General features: G+C 39.9%; 1 protein-coding gene across 6 annotated transcripts in view; it reads left to right on the top strand.

Moving 5' to 3' along the window:
- Nucleotides 1–5,459: 5,459 nt before the first annotated feature.
- The window catches only part of LOC143514863 (fatty acyl-CoA reductase 1), a 142,147-nt gene continuing 129,674 nt past the window's right edge, over nt 5,460–17,932 (top strand). The window contains exon 1 of one of the 6 annotated variants that reach the window (XM_077006565.1): nt 5,460–5,695. In XM_077006565.1, the coding sequence (XP_076862680.1) occupies nt 5,687–5,695 (9 nt within the window). In that variant the 5' untranslated portion in view covers nt 5,460–5,686. Of the gene's footprint in view, nt 5,696–5,865; nt 5,884–17,932 lie in introns of those variants that run through there. The other 5 variants (XM_077006560.1, XM_077006561.1, XM_077006564.1 and 2 more) reach the window with 5 other exon arrangements.

Raw genomic sequence — 17,932 nt, forward strand, 5'->3', positions numbered from 1 at the left:
ACACGAAGGATTTTATCTGACGATAAACCGGCTATGCTTGAAAATCACTGTCAGAATTCTATAAAACCACCTGTGTCCCACATTCCTAATGTTCGTTTCGCTATACAGCCGTTAGTTTCATGTGTGGGCTGTCCATAATTTCAGGTAGGTCCTTATTGGTGGTGGCGGTCACGCTTCTGGATTTGTCAAATTCGTAGACAGTGGCTCTAAATCGACCGCCGTATATTATTTTACGTTGCACGTTCAAAAGACTAAAGATTGTTGTCTCGCGAATAAAAATATTTAACGAACTGCGACAGTCGTATGCAACAGTATAATTGCACAGTGTATACCCAGCATTAACCCGTTAGCCTAGCTGACTTTCTGCCCTCAGAAACAGCTTGCAATACCTGCCATGTGTACGTCATGCAGGCTGAACATTCGTGTTGTATTGCAGTGTTTTCTGAGATTTTCACCGTAGGCCTACTGGTGAAATTATTTGTGTTTAGTTCAAAGGTTTAATTGTACAGTCATGGCCAAAAGTTGATTTATTAAAATTTTAATTTTTACAAAGTCTACTGCTTCAGTTTTTATAATGGCAATTTGCATATACTCCAGAATGTTATAAAGAGTGATCAGCTTAACATCAATTAATTGCAAAGTCAATATTTGCCTAGAAAATGAACTTTATCCCCCAAAACACATTTCAACTTCATTGCAGCCCTGCCCTAAAAGGAACAGCTAACATTGTTTCAGTGATTGCTCCATTAACACAGGTGTGAGTGTTGACGAGGACAAGGCTGGAAACCAGTCTGTCATTATTAAGTAAGAATGACACCACTGGACACTCTAAAAGGAGGCTGGTGCTTGCAGAGGCGGACGAAGTACTTAATTTCATTACTTGAGTCAAAGTACAGATACCACTGGTCAAATGCTACTCCGATACAAGTGAAAGTTGCATGTTCAAAATCTTACTTAAGTGAAAGTACTGAAGTACTTGCTTTTAAAAATAATTAAGTATTAAAGTACACCTTCCGTCACATTTGTAAAAAAGTTATAGTTTAAAAGTATTATACATCCTACCAAATCCTCTTTGGGCATAATATTACAGTCTTTGATAATAATCCATAAGGCATATTCCAATGATGTACATCATTCAGGTAGTGGTAGCAGAAAAGTTTAACCTACACTTTAGTTTAAGGAACAAAAACATTTTCTAAAACCACAATTCACAGATTAGCATAGCCTAACCTGTTTAAGCAAATTATGTTACCATATTAAAAGTCAATAATAAAATGACGGTTTTCTCTCTTTGCTAGTTAGGTATTCAGTCATCCAATACAACATTATGCTACAGTCAATATAAACAAAGACAAAGTAAAATTAGCAGTGTGGCATCTTGGTAGTCTAACCTTGCTACAACCTTTTGCAGTATGGCTAAAGCCCACCAACTCCATGCCACCCAACATGCTAACAAACTCTTTTCAAACTAGAAATCACAGCCACATTAGAATTATTGACATTAATTCTACACTGACATTAGAATGGAAACATTATTTGACAAGATTTGATTAACCCACATGGTTTCCCTTATTGATGTTTCCGTAGTTTGAATTACTTGCCAATATAATGTTAACATTATTTATAGTGATCCTAGCAGACCTAGCAGTGGAGTGAGCAGGCAAAGTCATTTCACTAGCCTTACTGCAAAGCTCCTCTGACTACATAGTCACTTACAAAACATTTAGGCTGCATACCGTAATATACTTCCTCAGGTGGGACGGTGAATTTTGGTATGCAGTGATATAGTTTGTTTTTGGCAAACAAAGCATGCATTTAAAACGATAGAAATGATTCATCCGTTCAAAAAACTGGAACATTTTGTCGAGATACGGCCATGGGTGCAAAAGAGCATGCCAGGGTTGCCAGCTCTCACGCATTGAGCGTGAGACACACGCATTTGACCGTTTTCACACGCTCTCACGCCACAGTTCCGATATCTCACGCCGAAAAAAAATCTAGTTTATTTACCTCTGATCTATATCTATCAACCACCGGCGATCGCGATATAATACTTAATTTGTGTCCATTTTTCACCGCCCCGGTAACATTCGCCACCCCCCGATCAACAATTTACACTCGCCACCAAGTCCAGGTTCAAATCTCCCTCCAAGCGATCTTGAAAAGTTGGCAACCCTGGCATGCTCCATCAACGCCGTCTCCACTCATGTTGCTGTTATTTAGGAAAAGAACGACTAGCGACACCGAACTTGATTTTACACCTCACAGACACATCCTTGATTGCTGATAGGCTGTCACCTGTGAAAATACTATCGGGGGAGGGGAGGAGAGTTGTGTGTGGAAGTAACGAGTAACGAGAGCTGGACAGAAATGTAGTGGAGTGATAAGTACTGTATTTGTTATTCAACTGTAGTGAAGTGAAAGTCATAAGTATTTTAAAAAAAATCAACTTAAGTAAAGTACAAATACTCAAGAACTGTACTTAAGTACAGTACTTAAGTAAATGTACTTCGTTACTGCCCACCTCTGGGTGCTTGGCATCATTGTTTCTCTTCTGTTAACCATGGTTATCTCTAAAGAAACACGTACAGTCATCATTGCACAAAATGGCCTAACAGGGAAGAGTATCACAGCGAGAAAGATTGCACCTCAGTCAACGATCTATCGCATCATCAAGAACTTCAAGGAGAGAGGGGTAAACTTTCTCTGATGAATCCCCTTTCCAATTGTTTGGGACATCTGGAAAACAGCTTGTTCGGAGAAGACGAGGTGAGCGCTACCACCAGTCTTGTCTCATGCCAACTGTAACGCATCCTGAAACCATTCATGTGTGGGGTTGCTTCTCAGCCAAGGGAATCGGCTCTCTCACAGTCTTGCCTAAAAACACGGAATAAAGAATGGTATCAGAATGTCCTCCGAGAGCAACTTCTCCCAAACATCCAAGAGCAGTTTGGTAATCAACAATGCCTTTTCCAGCATGATGGAGCACCTTGCCATAAAGCAAAGGTGATAACTAAATGGCTCAGGGAACAAAACAGAGATTTTGGGTCCATGGCCTGGAAACTCCCCAGATCTTAATCCCATTGAGAACTTGTGGTCAATCATCAAGAGACGGGTGGACAAACAAAAACCTACACATTCTGACAAAATGCAAGCATTGATTGGGCAAGAATGGATTGCTATCAGTCAGGATTTGGTCCAGAAGTTGATTGAGAGCATGCCACGGAGAATTGCAGAGGTCCTGAAGAAGGGTCAACATTGCAAATACTGATTTGCTGCACTAACTCATTCTAACTGTAAATAAAAGCTTTTGTTACTCATAATATGATTGCAATTATATTTCTTTATGTAATAAAAGCATCTGACAAACACACATAAAAACCAGAGGGCAGCAGATCATGTGAAAATATAATATTTGTGTCATTCTCAAAACTTTTGGCCATGACTGTACATTTAAAGCCAAAATTCTTTAATTCTTAAAATATTAATTTTCATATTACCCATATTTCATATTAAACTTTTAATGTATGTTAATGACAGAATGAGATTGCATTACTAACAACACTGAATATGGTTACCATAACGAACACACACATCATACCAGTGCAAACTTTGCATAGTACGAGTGATCTTGAGCGGATGCAGTGTTTGTGTTTGTTTACATTGTTTAAGTAAACTTTGTGTGTGAACTGTTCCCCTGAGAGTGTCTGTCTACAATCTGTATTACATTGAGCCAACCTTAGTTGTAAACACTCTTCAGGTCTGTCTGCATATATTTCATTGTGCAATGTTTTCTTGTAACCATCCTTCTCATCCAGCTTTGCCGTGTGCAGTAATTTGACACAGGTTGTCTGGATCTGGTCCAGTTTTATTTTGCTTCCATTTACAGAGAAAAGCCTAACTGTGGGTAATTTATATGTTCTATGTGCTATATTTTTGTTACTGTTTAAACTATGGCATAATAATGTTTGTATTTGAAGAAATGCTGTCAGAAAATAGTGACAGGTCTAATGTGGACAGAGGTGTGGAATCAATGTAATAAAGGCCTTGAGTGAGCATGCTTCTGACGGGAAACTACCTTCAAAGTTTAGTGTGGGGCATTTGGATTGGTTTTTAATGTTGTAAGTGGCCTGACAAGTGTATATAACAAGGGATAAGATTTTTTTCCCATTGTGATAGAGCAACCCTGTGTAATGAGAGTGTTTGTATTTGGAGTAAATGTTTTGCATGTCATGCTGTTCTGAGCCACCCAGTGTTTATGCAAGAACCTGATAGGAGATCATAGGGTTGGATGGAAAAACACCACCAGGGGCATATCTACTTCAGTTTTCTCTTTCCATAGTTAAAAAATATCTCAGTTAAATACAGTGTTTTTTCTTCAGACCAGTACTTTTCTTGCATAGTTATCACAGTCCCTTTCTAACTGCAGGCACGGGGATGTGTTTGGATGTTAATTACAACAATGTTTACTTTATTTTCAGAATAGCTTTTAAGTATATGGTTGCCTCTTAAGAAAGAACAATTAAAATATAATTTACTGGAACAATAACTCTAACTATAATTACTACTGTAAAGTTGTCTTTTTAGTTGAATAATGCTTACATAGAACACTCCATGTTTAGTAAAATCAGTCAAATTCTGCTTGGATATGTGATTTTTAAAAACTGAACAGAAGCTTTGACTATGTTTCTGACTGATTCATTCATTAGCTATGTTTGAACTTTGTTGTTCATTGTAGAAACGTTTATTTTCTGTCCTTTCTTGTAGTACTGTACCCTATAACCAAAGCAGTTTCTGATTTCAGAATTTTTTTAGATTCAAAGTTCAAAAAATTATATTCTTGTATTTCTCAGTCTGCCCCCGGGCTTTCATTACTATTGTTTTTAATTCAAAGGTTTCCAGTTCTTTTCAAAGTGCAGGAAATCATGTTGAAATTGTCTGAGGTAGTTGGCCATACACTACGAAAATGATTCCGAGGATTGGAAGAGAAGCAATATTCCTTTACATGTTTGTCTTTAAATGCATTAGAAAGCTTAATCTACATGTGAGCACCCCCATTGTTGATGACAAATGGGTGCTTTCCATTCTACAGTACCATGGCATTTTTCTATAAAATGTAGGGATCGTATCCAAAGAATGACGTTCCTACTGCCAGTTAGTCATGGCCCATATACAGTGCACGCGCTGCAGTAAGTTATGTAATTTACCCCAAGAAATGCAGGAACCACTGCAAACCAACTCAACTCCCTGAACCTAAGAACTTTAATATGCCAGAGCGCCTCTAAGGAGAGGGTAACACAGGAATGGTTCGGTGTCATTGGTTCTGTTCAATTTCGAGTAAAATGGAAAGCAATTTAAAAATATCCTGTGAATGAGCAATACAACAATTGTGTAATAAACAACTCGGATACTAGTCTGTTCCCTTTCCGATATATCTCGAATGTTCGGTCTAAAAAAGTGTCACTGCAACGTAGTGGACAGAATTGATCTCTTCCTCACGTAAGGCGAGCACACTACCCTGATGATGAGTAGGAGTGGTGAACTAACAGACCAGCACAGGGCACGCGCGCAGTCTTGACAGCCGAGCGAGGAATGAGTACAGTATAGAGGGCTGCCGGGCTTCTAGGTAGGTAGGCGTTGCAACTGCCGAACAGCAAAATTGAATCCTCGGCACAACAACTGATTCATGGTCAAGGTATGGAGAATTATTTTCTGTTGCTTTCAATGGTTACTTTGGTGAAGACGCCTTGGCAGTTTAATATTGTTGCGGTTTAGTGATGCATCCTCCTTGCCTAACGCTATATGTTGTAATAGACACGCGCTGGCTTGGTGTGAGTGTTAACATAACTACATCCCGCCCTTAACCTAGTTTGATTATTTAAGGTAGGTTTTGAGCTTATGTACATTTCGATAGCTAGCTAGCTAAAGTAAAATATGCATTTAACATGTGCTAGCTACCTAACCTATATGTTCCTTTTTAATTTTTTATGCCGAATCAATGGCTACGATATGCTGGCTAACAAGCAGGCAAGCAGTCCGCGGCTAACTTAGCTAGCTAACGTTAAATGTTAGGAGAATTATGACCACGTTTCTAGCTGAGAAGCTACATAAAACTGCCACATGTGTGGATGATGATTGGTCCGACTATCGTAAGGATTCGGCACTAAGGTAAAAGAGAAAATGAACGCCGCTTCTGAAAATGCCGGGACGTGATTTTCCCCCGTGGTGTACACTCAGTGGAGACGCGTCCTTCCCACGTGTCAGACATCACTCTTGACGAAGGCCATGGCAGCTGCGAGACACCTAAAGATTTTTGGCTGTAGCAACAGTTAATTCTAGCTTATCTAGACAAGTAGGCCTACATACACTATTACATTTCATAAGTCTGCTCACTCTTAACACATTTTCATAAACCGTTAGGTCAGCGTAAGACACGATTGCTTGTTGGTTGGAGAGCACCGTCATAAATATTTACGGTCTCCGTGTGGCTGGCAGTAGGCTACTCTACGGCAGTGATTCTCAACTGGTGGGTCGCGGACAGGTTGTAAAAAAATGTATAGGCTACTCTTCTAATTTTGTACTCGTCTTTTATCTTGAAAAAAGACATGCACATGCCAACCCAGCTGGCACACGACCGACCTTCAACGTTGAAATGTGGTTGAAATATAGTTGAAATACTGTCTGTTGTTTCAACGTTGAAACAATGTTGAATCAACATTTAATGTTAAATGGTTGCGCAAACGTTGAACTATTAATGGTGAATCAACGTTTAATGTTAAATGGTTGCACAAACGTTGAACTATTAACGGTGAATCAACGTAATATCTTCAACCTGCCTTTGTATTACCATTTCAAGTTCAAAAAACACATACAATAAAAAAGTACAAACAACACTTTGGCATTGGCTGAGGGTTTTGAAGGAGGTATTAATTATTATTATTAGTAGTAGTAATAATAATAATAAATATAGCCGCAAGCGGCGATAGGCGGGTTCACACACACAATAAGCAAAAGGAAGCCCAAAAGGTCCTTTAGACCTAAAAGTGAAAAGAAGCTGTTTGGGTTTGGCCAGTGTGTGCTCTACAGATGTAGAGTGTGTGATGACATCTGCATGTGTCAGAAAGGGAGACACAGACATAGCACATCTGGCTAGGGCTGCATCTATGTGAACAATATAGGAAGGCCTGCATGTGTCTATACATGATTGGGCCTGTATATCACCGACAGAGAGAGATTGAGGGAGCCAGAGACTATGCTTTGTTAATTCACTCTTTACACACCTAGCATGCCTAACATGACTGCCCGTGTATTCAAAGTATGAATGGAGTCTGCAAAGCCTGGCATTACATGACTGACATGACTGGAATGACATCACTGCCATGACGAACAAAATTAACATGACTGATATAACTGGCATGACTGTAATGATTTGATGATTTGACTGACATGACTGATATGACTGGACTGAAATGACTGATATGACTGGACTGAAATGATTGGCATGACATGACTTACATGACTGGCAGAACATGACTGACATGACTGATATAACTGACATGGCTGGACTGGCATGACTGACATATACTATACATATACTATACATATGCATACAAACTATACATACATTTAGGTATGTGTGTGTGTGTGTGTGTGTGTGGTAGTGTATGTACTCAAACTATGACAACATATACTAATACATACATACATAAGTTTACATAGAAACTATACATACATATAGGTATAAAGGTGTGTGTTTGTGTGCGAGAGAGACAAAAAAGAAGCCAAATATCAGTTTGTATGAGCATGTGTTAGTCACTGAGATATGGGTGGGTATGGCTAGGGAAGTGTCATTGTGAATGCTATAGGAAGGCCTGCTTGCGCCTGTATGTGTGTGTGCCTGGTTAATAGACACAGAGAGATCTAGGTAGCCAGAGCAATGTTTACTTAGGGCACAGAGATGGGAGGGGGAATGTGGGTGAGAGTGTGAGAGAGACTGAGTGTGCGAGTTTCAGCTTGCGTGCGTGTGAGAAGGAGAAGGTGACAGAGGGACTTTACATGCATTTTTATGCATTGTAAATAATACTGCACTGTAGAGCCATACGATAACCGATTTAGATGAAATTTGACAAATTTGTTCAGGATGGGATTCTGAATGGGCTTGTGCATTTTGGTCAGAATTGGATAAAATATGAAAGAGCTTTAAGAATATGAATATTATATGTATCGATGCTGTCCATTAAAAAAATATTTAGCAGGTGTCCTCAAATCCAAAATCTTTGGATTGTTTTTTGATTTCACACTCTGTAGAGTATTATAAGACTTTGCTTGACATGATAGTATGAAAATCCTAGGAGCAGTATGAAAAGTGATGATTTCAAACTATTATTAACTGTAAATAAACTGTGCATTTTTTAATAGGACATGTCATGCGAAAGTTGTTCGCACTACTGCAAGGAATCAAAAGAGTCCAATTGCATGTTCCCAAGTGGAATTATGTAGGGGATATACTTGCTTTTTTTGCAATAGCGCCCCCCAGTGGCCAATTGACACCCGGCTGGATTATGTCATGGGGGGCGTGCACTTGTCCACACCCAAGAGGTTTCGTGCAGATCGACCAATGGTAAGCCTGTCAAACGCGTGCCAATCACTGATTGGCCGATTACGTCAGCCATTTTGGAAGTATGGTATGTCTGCTTTAGGACCTGGTTTCCAGAGGCCCATAGATGATGTCTGTCAAGTTTCATGTGGATCGGCCAATCTGAGTGCATGAGGCAAATTTTTGCATGTTATAGCGCCCCCTAGCAGGTGAGGTATGGCAACCTCTGCGAGCTGCCCCAGACCCTCACAGGGAAGCTGTCTGTGAAGTGCCATCTCATTACATGCAAGTTTTCTTAAGTTAGAGCTCCATATGCGCAAAATTTACTATTGAATTTACGCCCCCTCATTTGATTGGCTTATACTGACTAGGTAGTGAAGAAATTAGCATTTTTGTTGGATACATTTTAAAGTTCAGACTCTTCTGAACGTTTTGATACCACATATGTGCATGTATGTGAAAAATCCAGGGACTAGTTCGCGCTCAAAAATGTGTGTGATTTTGCACATTATGCAAATTAACTCGAAATCTAAGTGGGCGGAGCTTAATGGTTGTATATTAATTGTCCTATTGAATTTAGTCAAGGAATGTATAGAAACTGGAATTTTGGTTCTAGGACCTACGGTGTAGGAGATATGGACAAAAAGTCAATGTGGTCTGCTATAGCGCCACCATCAGGCCAATTTGGGTCCCTGTATGGGAATCTGGTCCTTGGAGTTAACTGAACCTTTTTGCCAAGTTTGGGGTTTCTAGGCATTACGGTCTAGGCTGCACAATGCGTTTTAGGTCAAAAAATGGGACAAAGAATAAGAAAGAAAAATCCTAACAATTACAATAGGGTTCCCACACTATGTGTGTGTGAACCCTAAAAAATCCTAACAATTACAGAAAAATTCGAGCAATTACAATAGGTTTCCCACACTACGTGTGTAAACCCTAAAGAAGAAAAATTCGAGCAATTACAGTAGGTTTCCCACACTACGTGTGTGAACCCTAATAATAATATAATTTTTTTTATTAATTCGTCCAAAAACGTCGTCAAAAACAGGCAGGTATTAACCAGGAAGACAACATCAGGCATTTAACCAGTTTTAAATGTTTTGAGGCAGAAACAAAACTTCGCAATGACAAATCAACAGGTTTAAAGAGAGTTTGCAGGGTAGTCGTGGCCTGGCGGTTAGGGAACTGGTCTTGAGACCGAAGGGTCGTGGGTTCGAGTCCCAGACTTGAGGCCATGACTGAGGTTGTGTGGTGGTACTCCGAGTAAAATGAAAGAATAAAAAAAAATATATATTTTCTTTTTTCATTATGGCATACAGTTGTTTTTATCCTCTCTCTCATGCAATTTTGAGCATCATGAACGTGAATTTTATGGTTTATTCAAGGTTGAATGTATGACGTTGAAACGACGTTGGCATATCAACGTTGATTCACCTTTCAAAATCGACACAAAATCCAACGTTGATTCAACCATCACTTTCGACGTTGATTCAACGTCGATTCAACGTTGAAATGCCTGCTGGGAAGGCTCCAGACTGCGACTAAAATGGTCGCAATCACGACCATAAATATTAATTTGAGAGTAATATAATTATTTCAATCGCCAGTGGCGACAGGTGATACAACAGCATTATTTTTTTTTATGGTTGAGTCATTGGAAAAATATCAACCATTTTCTTTTGAGTTTGTATATTAAAAGTAAAACGATAGGCTCCAGCTCCCACTCACATGTTCGTCTATGCCAGGGGTCGGCAACCCAAAATGTTGAAAGAGCCATATTGGACCTCTTGGTCCCAGAGGCGGTCTCAGGCCCCGTCCACACGACGCCGGAGGTTTTTAAAAACGGAGGTTTTTGTCTTCGTTTTCAAAAATATCTCCGTCCACACGATCAGCGTTTTCAAAAATATCTACGTCCACACGACACCGGAGATTTTTTTAAACGGAGGTTTTTGTCTCCGTTTTCAAAAATATCTATGTCCACACGACGCCGGAGGTTTTTAATAACGGAGGTTTTTAGCCTCCCGGTCACACGAAAACGGAGGTTTTTGAAAACGCCTTCCAAGGTGGAGACTTTTGAAAACTCCGGTCTCGGCGTTTTCGTGTGGATGGGAAAAATGCATGTTTAGGAAAACGCTGACATCACATAGTGAGTCTGCGCATGTCTTTTTTTTTTTTTGTTTACATTCGCTCAGCTTGTTCAGCATGGATACGCAGCTGATACGCAGCCGTGAAACGCTGCAATTAACATGCCAGCCCAGTAGAGGGCGATCGTACTTCCCACAGAATGACATCAAAACACTTGAAGAATCAAATTAAAGCAAATATATTTGTATAACGCTTTTCACAACACACATTGTCCCAAAGCGCTTTACAGGATTTACAAAGTTAACAATACTGTAGCGTGTAGTGCGGATGATTGATTCAGGGAACGAGCCATTTTGAATACTTGCTTTCTTTATTAGAGAGCAGCCGTTTCAACACAACGGGTAATGCTTGTGAACTCAGACTTACACGTACATTGAATGGGTGCGGGGTATCGAATGAGTACGAACACACGGGGGTGGTAGGTTTGACAAGCACATTAAAAACACTCATACATACATCGATTAGAAGCTTACATTGTACAGACACATTCATCACATAGCACTTTATCACAAGCACATTACAGACATTATAACACTAAACTTAGCGACCAAATATGACACGAAAGGGATTATGGGAATGATTTGAAAAAACTGAACGCAGCGCATTTAGGCGCCTCCGCTGTTATGTAATGCGAAAGTAACATTAAATTAAACTGTACACATGTTAATAATCCGCCAATTGCAGTGACAACAAAAGCAATCACGGAGCTGTCCATGCTGAACAAGCTGAGCGAATGTAAACAAAAAAAGACATGCGCAGAATCCCTATGTGATGTCAGCGTTTTCCTAAACATGCGTTTTCCCCGTCCACACGAAAACGCCGAGACCGGAGTTTTCAAAAGTCTCCACCTTGGAAGGCGTTTTCAAAAACCTCCGTTTTCGTGTGGACGGGGATATTTTTGAAAACGGAGACAAAAACCTCCGTTTTTAAAAACCTCCGGCGTCGTGTGGACGGGAGGCTAAAACGGAGACAAAAACCAACGTTTTTAAAAACCTCCGGCGTCGTGTGGACGGGGCCTCAGAGCTCTGTGTCAGTCCGGAATCGGTGACCAATAGAGATTGCAGAGGAACGCCGTCATCTAAGACCCTCCCACACGTGAAATGTGTTCCAAAAGTCAGAAGCAAAAAACGAAGCAGAAGCAAAGAGAGATTCCAGAAGCAAAAGACCTTACTGGGAAAATCCAAAAAAACAAAAACAATGGAACCAAAAACTTGTCAAAATGCAAACGAAAATAAGTTTCAAATAACCAATTATATTTAAAAAAATATACTTTTGATATATTTTTTTCTGTTTTGCATTCATGACATATACTTTCTGCTCTTGGATTTACTTTTGCTTTTGTGGAACTATTGAAACAAAAATCACTCCATATTGTAAACACACCGGCGGCGAGCTTGAAGACGTCACTCGCCAGAAAGCTCAACTTGGCCAAAGCCACAAATGGAGCGAAATTGAAAGCCTCCCAACACCCGAGAAACTTGTCTATGACACATGAATGCTCTTCCTGACAATTATAGGAACATGAAGACATGCATTTGGGGTATTATCCATCTTTGGATCAACATACCTGTGCGAACAGATATTTTCAAACATGAACTACATCAAATCAAAATATCGCACCCGCCTCACAGATGAGTTTGCAGTCCTGCGTCAAGATTAAGTTACATCTTACATGCCCGATGTTGAGAAGCTGACTTCTCCGAAAACAGAAGTCACATTAAACGGGTTGCGGTTTTATTTTTATAAACGGAGCTGCGTTTTATTGCACTTTGTTTAGTGCCCAAATAAGGGGCATGTTATTCACGTTCCATTTTGTTGTTTTGTCAAATCGTAAAAATAAAAATGACATCAAAATTTAATAAATAAATTTTATTTATTTATATTTTATTTTTATATATTATCAAGATTTATTTATCAGGGTTGCTCTCCCGTATTGAGCGTGAGACACACGCATTTGACCGTCTTCACACACTCACACGCCACACATGCGATTTCTCACGCCTAAAAAAAATCTAGTTTATTTACCTCTGATCCACATCTATGATTCAATGAGTTACTAGTTCGCTCTGGCGCCAACCACTGGATATCGATCGATCGCGATATAATTGATTTGTGTCCATTATACACCCCGCCCGGTAACAATTTACGTTCGCCACCCCCTCCAGGTTCAAATCTCACTCCCAAATGATCTTGAAAAGTTTGCAACCCTGATTTATTGAATTTCCCTAATTTCATCAAATCAATGAAACATAATTCATTAATATTGCAATGAAGTTAAACTTGAGGCGGCATCCTACAACAGAGCAGTCACGTGGTGCGTCGTTCTCTACAGAACACACTGCAGGGAGAATAAACATTAATCATGAATGCTCATTACGTATTTGTAGCTAATTAGTAATTTTGATGGTAGGCTAATATAGATACATACAACATGTGTTGCCTTCATTATAAGCCTTAAGGCTTTTAATATTTTGCGGCTCCAGACATATTTAAGTTTCAAATAACCAATTATATTAAAAATATATACTTTTGATACTGTTTTGCATTCATAACATATACTTTCTGCTCTTGGATTTACTTTTGCTTTTGTGGAACTATTGAAACAAAAATCACTCCATATTACAACAGCCACCTGCCTCATCTCGCCCTGCTAATAGAAACGTGTGTCGCAGGCTACGACGCAAATCTTCATTGACATAAATGTTGAAATTTAATTTCATTTATTCTACACATTCTTACAGCAATGGAAAACGTTAGGAATGTTGGTTTCATGTTTGTCTCCTACAAAAACTATATTAAAACAAAAAATATATTTCTCTCCCCCATCTTTTTACATTTTCAAACATTTTTGAATAAGCTCCAGGGAGCCGCTAGGGCAGCGCCAAAGAGCCGCATGCGGCTCTAGAGCCGCGGGTTGCCGACCCCTGGTCTATGCTCACCAACAAATGTGGGAATCCGATCATCAGCATGACTCGCAAAGCAGCGGAGCCGTGCTGAAACTTTAGCACTACAGGTGCTGGTCAACGAATTAGAATAATTTGAAATTATCAAATTAAAAAAATTCTGCATTTGAAAATTATCAAATCAAAAATTCTGCATTTTTTGTGCAGAAAGCAAATCAGGTGTTCACCGCACCTGTCCTACTCGTTAGATTAATCACAGAACTCGTTACCTGTAAAAAATTTTGCTCAGCTGATTTTTCCAAAAGGCCCATTTAGGCCATTTAACTGTGACACTGTTGTTTTATTGAATTAGAATAATGGAGAAACCGTTTCATTGAATTAGAATAAATGCTCGAATTTTTGTTTTCTGTGAAGAGTGTTCACTGTGCAGTATAAAGTCAGGGTTGAGTAGAATTTCTAAGTTGTAAAATCAATCATGGGTAAGCAGCGCGACCTCTCAACCGGAATAGTGGCTCAGATTCAAGCCCTTCGCCAACAAGGCTTGACCCAAACTAAAATTGCACCTGTCCTACTCGTTAGACTAATCACAGAACTTGTTACCTGTAAAAAAATTTGCTCAGCTGAGCTTTCCAAAAGGTCCATTTAGGCCATTTAACTGTGACACTGTTGTTTTATTGAATTAAAATAATGGAGAAACCGTTTCATTGAATTAGAATAAATGCTCGAATTTTTGTTTTCTGTGAAGAGTGTTCACTGTGCAGTATAAAGTCAGGGTTGAGTAGAATTTCTAAGTTGTAAAATCAATCATGGGTAAGCAGCGCGACCTCTCAACCGGAATAGTGGCTCAGATTCAAGCCCTTCGCCAACAAGGCTTGACCCAAACTAAAATTGCACCTGTCCTACTCGTTAGACTAATCACAGAACTTGTTACCTGTAAAAAAATTTGCTCAGCTGAGCTTTCCAAAAGGTCCATTTAGGCCATTTAACTGTGACACTGTTGTTTTATTGAATTAAAATAATGGAGAAACCGTTTCATTGAATTAGAATAATTTTTATTATAATTACAATCATCACTTTCTCAGTATTTTTTGGCTGCCTCCTTGGCTTGTATGACTGCCTGAAGTCTCCACGGCATCGATTTGACCAGCTTGTCGCAAGTTTCCGCACTCACAGCTTCCCAGGCAGTGGCGATGTTCTGCTTCAGTTGGTCCAGCGTAGTAGGCTTTCTGTCGCGAATTTTCCGCTTGACGATGGCCCAAAGGTTTTCAATGACATTGAGGTCAGGTGAGCTGTTTTTTAGCGAACCAATCTTTGGTCGACTTTGCCGCATGAGCCGGTGCAAGATCCTGTTGAAATATGAAGTCTTCTTCGCCAAACTGTTCCTCAACAGTCGGAATCAGGAACGTTTCCAGAACATCTTGATATACGGCAGCATTGACAGTCTTCTTGAGGAAGCAGAGTTTCCCTACACCTCGAGCGGACATGCATCCCCAGACCATAACACTCTGGGGAAACTTGACTGATCTTTTCACGCACTCGTGGTTGTAGGTTTTGCCACCACGACGCCAGACGCAAGGACCTTGGTCACCGAAGGAGATGCAGAAGCGTGATTCGTCACTGAAGACCACTTTCTGCCAGTCTTCAGCAGTCCACTCGCCGTGTTCTTTGGCCCACTTCATCCGTTTCTCCATTTGTTTCTTGTTCAGCATCAGTTTTACTGCTGGAACGCGAGATTTGAAGCCGAGTTCGCGCAGACGACGGTAAGTGGTTGATCTGGAGACGTCAGCGCCGGTCTGCTTGTTCCACAAGTCGCCTTTGGCTTGCTCACTGGGGGCTAGGACTCGGCACTTGTAAAGCTGCTTTGTGACAACAACTGTTGTAAAAAGCGCTATATAAATAAAATTTGATTTGAAAAACAATGGAAACAGGCAACACACCCAGAGTAAAAAGGTAAAGTAAAAGGTCCTTTATTCAAAAAAATGGACCTGCCATATAAAAGCCTACCGGTTTCGGTGACCAAATCACCTTCAACAGGGCTGTAGAGTTATGGCAAGTGACACAATCCACAGAGCTTATAAAGCTCAAACAAATGATGATGTCATCTGTGATGTCCAATCCGAGGGCACCTTTCCCCCGGGACCGTACCATCTTACTGAAAAGGGGGGGGGGGGGGAGTGTGGAACCTGGCCTAAATCTAAAAGACAAGAAATACTGCAAAAACAAATAGTGATGGACAAATTACAAGAAACATTTAAAATCTACCTCATCATTGAGGCCAGGATACTTGTCAGCTTGCAGCCTAATGATCCATCTAGTTTCCTGTTGTGCCAATTTCTTAAGACGGTCACCCCCTCTAACCAGGGGGGCCACTTGTTCAATGCCAATGATGCTAATGGCATGAGAGGTTCTTTCTGAGGCGAGAGAGAGGTGTTTGGCCATAGCGTAATCTGTGTTCTTTTTTCTAATGGCATACTTATGATCCCACAAGCGATCACGTAGCCGTCTTTTGGTCTGCCCCACGTAAAAAACCCCGCAGGTGCATTTCAACAGATAAATGATGAAGCAAGAATTACAGTTAATAAACTGTCGAATCTCATACTCTCTCCCTGCTGTGTGTGTTTTAAAAAATTTACACTGTTCCACCTCATTACAGTGATTACACTTAAAGCATTTAAAACAACCTGTCGGTTTGGAGAGCCAAGATGCAGTGTTGTTAGTTTTAAAATGGCTGTGAACCAGCTTGTCCCTCAAATTAGGAGCTCTTCTAAAAATGCATCTAGGGGTGTATTGGTGGAGTGGTGTAAGGGAGGAATCTGCTTTAATGATTTCCCAATTATTCATAATAATTCTCTTAAATTTATAGGATAATGTGTTGTAAGTGGAGATAAAATTGATATTCATCCCTTTATCAACATTTCGTTTACGGTCTATGGTTAAAAGGTCACTTCTAGCTTTGTTAAAAGCTGTTTCCCGGGCCTCTTGGATTACAGTGGTGTCGTAACCTCTTAGGGTGAATCTATCTTGCATCATGTTGGCTTGTACACTGAATTCATGGTCTGAGCTACAGATGCGTCGTGTCCTTAAAAATTGGCCTTTCGGGATGTTTCGTTTCATGAAATGTGGATGAAATGAATTACAATGTAAAATAGAGTTCACATCAGTGGGTTTACGATATAAGGTAGTGTTAATCCACCCATTGAGGTCTCTATATAGGGTAAGATCTAAAAAATGAATGTCTGATTTGGAGTGCTCTAGGGTCAGTTTGACACAAGGGTGTGTGTTGTTAATGTAATCATGGAATGCTAGAAGATTGGCTTCAGTGCCTTTGAATAAGATAAGAATGTCATCAATATAACGACCGTAATATATTAAATGATTAAAAAAAGGATTGTTGGTCTTATTGTAGACGAACTGGGCCTCCCACCAACCCATGAAGAGACAAGCAAATTGGGGAGCATATTTGGAGCCCATACTGGTGCCGAAAATTTGATTTGATTTGAGCTCGGAAGTGGACTTGAACCGGTTGCTGACTGCGATCTTTCTCAGCTGCTTGTTGTCGCGAGCAGAAGTTTTTCGGATGCTGGAACAGTTGGTGCGCTTGCTGCAGTTTTTCTTGAGAGCTTTGCAGACGGAAGATTGGCTGATACCGAGCTGCTCAGCAATTTTTGTTTGGGTCAAGCCTTGTTGGCGAAGGGCTTGAATCTGAGCCACTATTCCGGTTGAGAGGTCGCGCTGCTTACCCATGATTGATTTTACAACTTAGAAATTCTACTCAACCCTGACTTTATACTGCACAGTGAACACTCTTCACAGAAAACAAAAATTCGAGCATTTATTCTAATTCAATGAAACGGTTTCTCCATTATTCTAATTCAATAAAACAACAGTGTCACAGTTGAACACCGGTGAACACCTGATTTGCTTTCTGCACAAAAAATGCATTCAAAGAATTTCACGATTGCACTATTTCAAATTATTCTAATTCGTTGACCAGCACCTGTAAGCGTTAGCTTTTTGAAAATAGCAAAGCGAAAAATATAAAATTTTTTCACACAGTCTACATCTCTGTCGGACCATAAGAGGACACATTCCTTTATAACTGTATATAGTTTTAATTTAATTTTAATGGGATCAAAAGTCCCTCATATGCATACTAGGAAACTTGGTAAAGTTCGTTTCACGTTCGCATATTCGGAATTCTTTCTTCAATACCATTAACTTAAAAGTGCCAAAATATGCAAATTCTTATTTTTACCAAGACAAACATCCACAACTTTGTTTACGTCAG

This window comes from Brachyhypopomus gauderio, chromosome 5 (assembly GCF_052324685.1).
Source record: "Brachyhypopomus gauderio isolate BG-103 chromosome 5, BGAUD_0.2, whole genome shotgun sequence".
Classification (NCBI taxonomy): domain Eukaryota; kingdom Metazoa; phylum Chordata; class Actinopteri; order Gymnotiformes; family Hypopomidae; genus Brachyhypopomus; species Brachyhypopomus gauderio.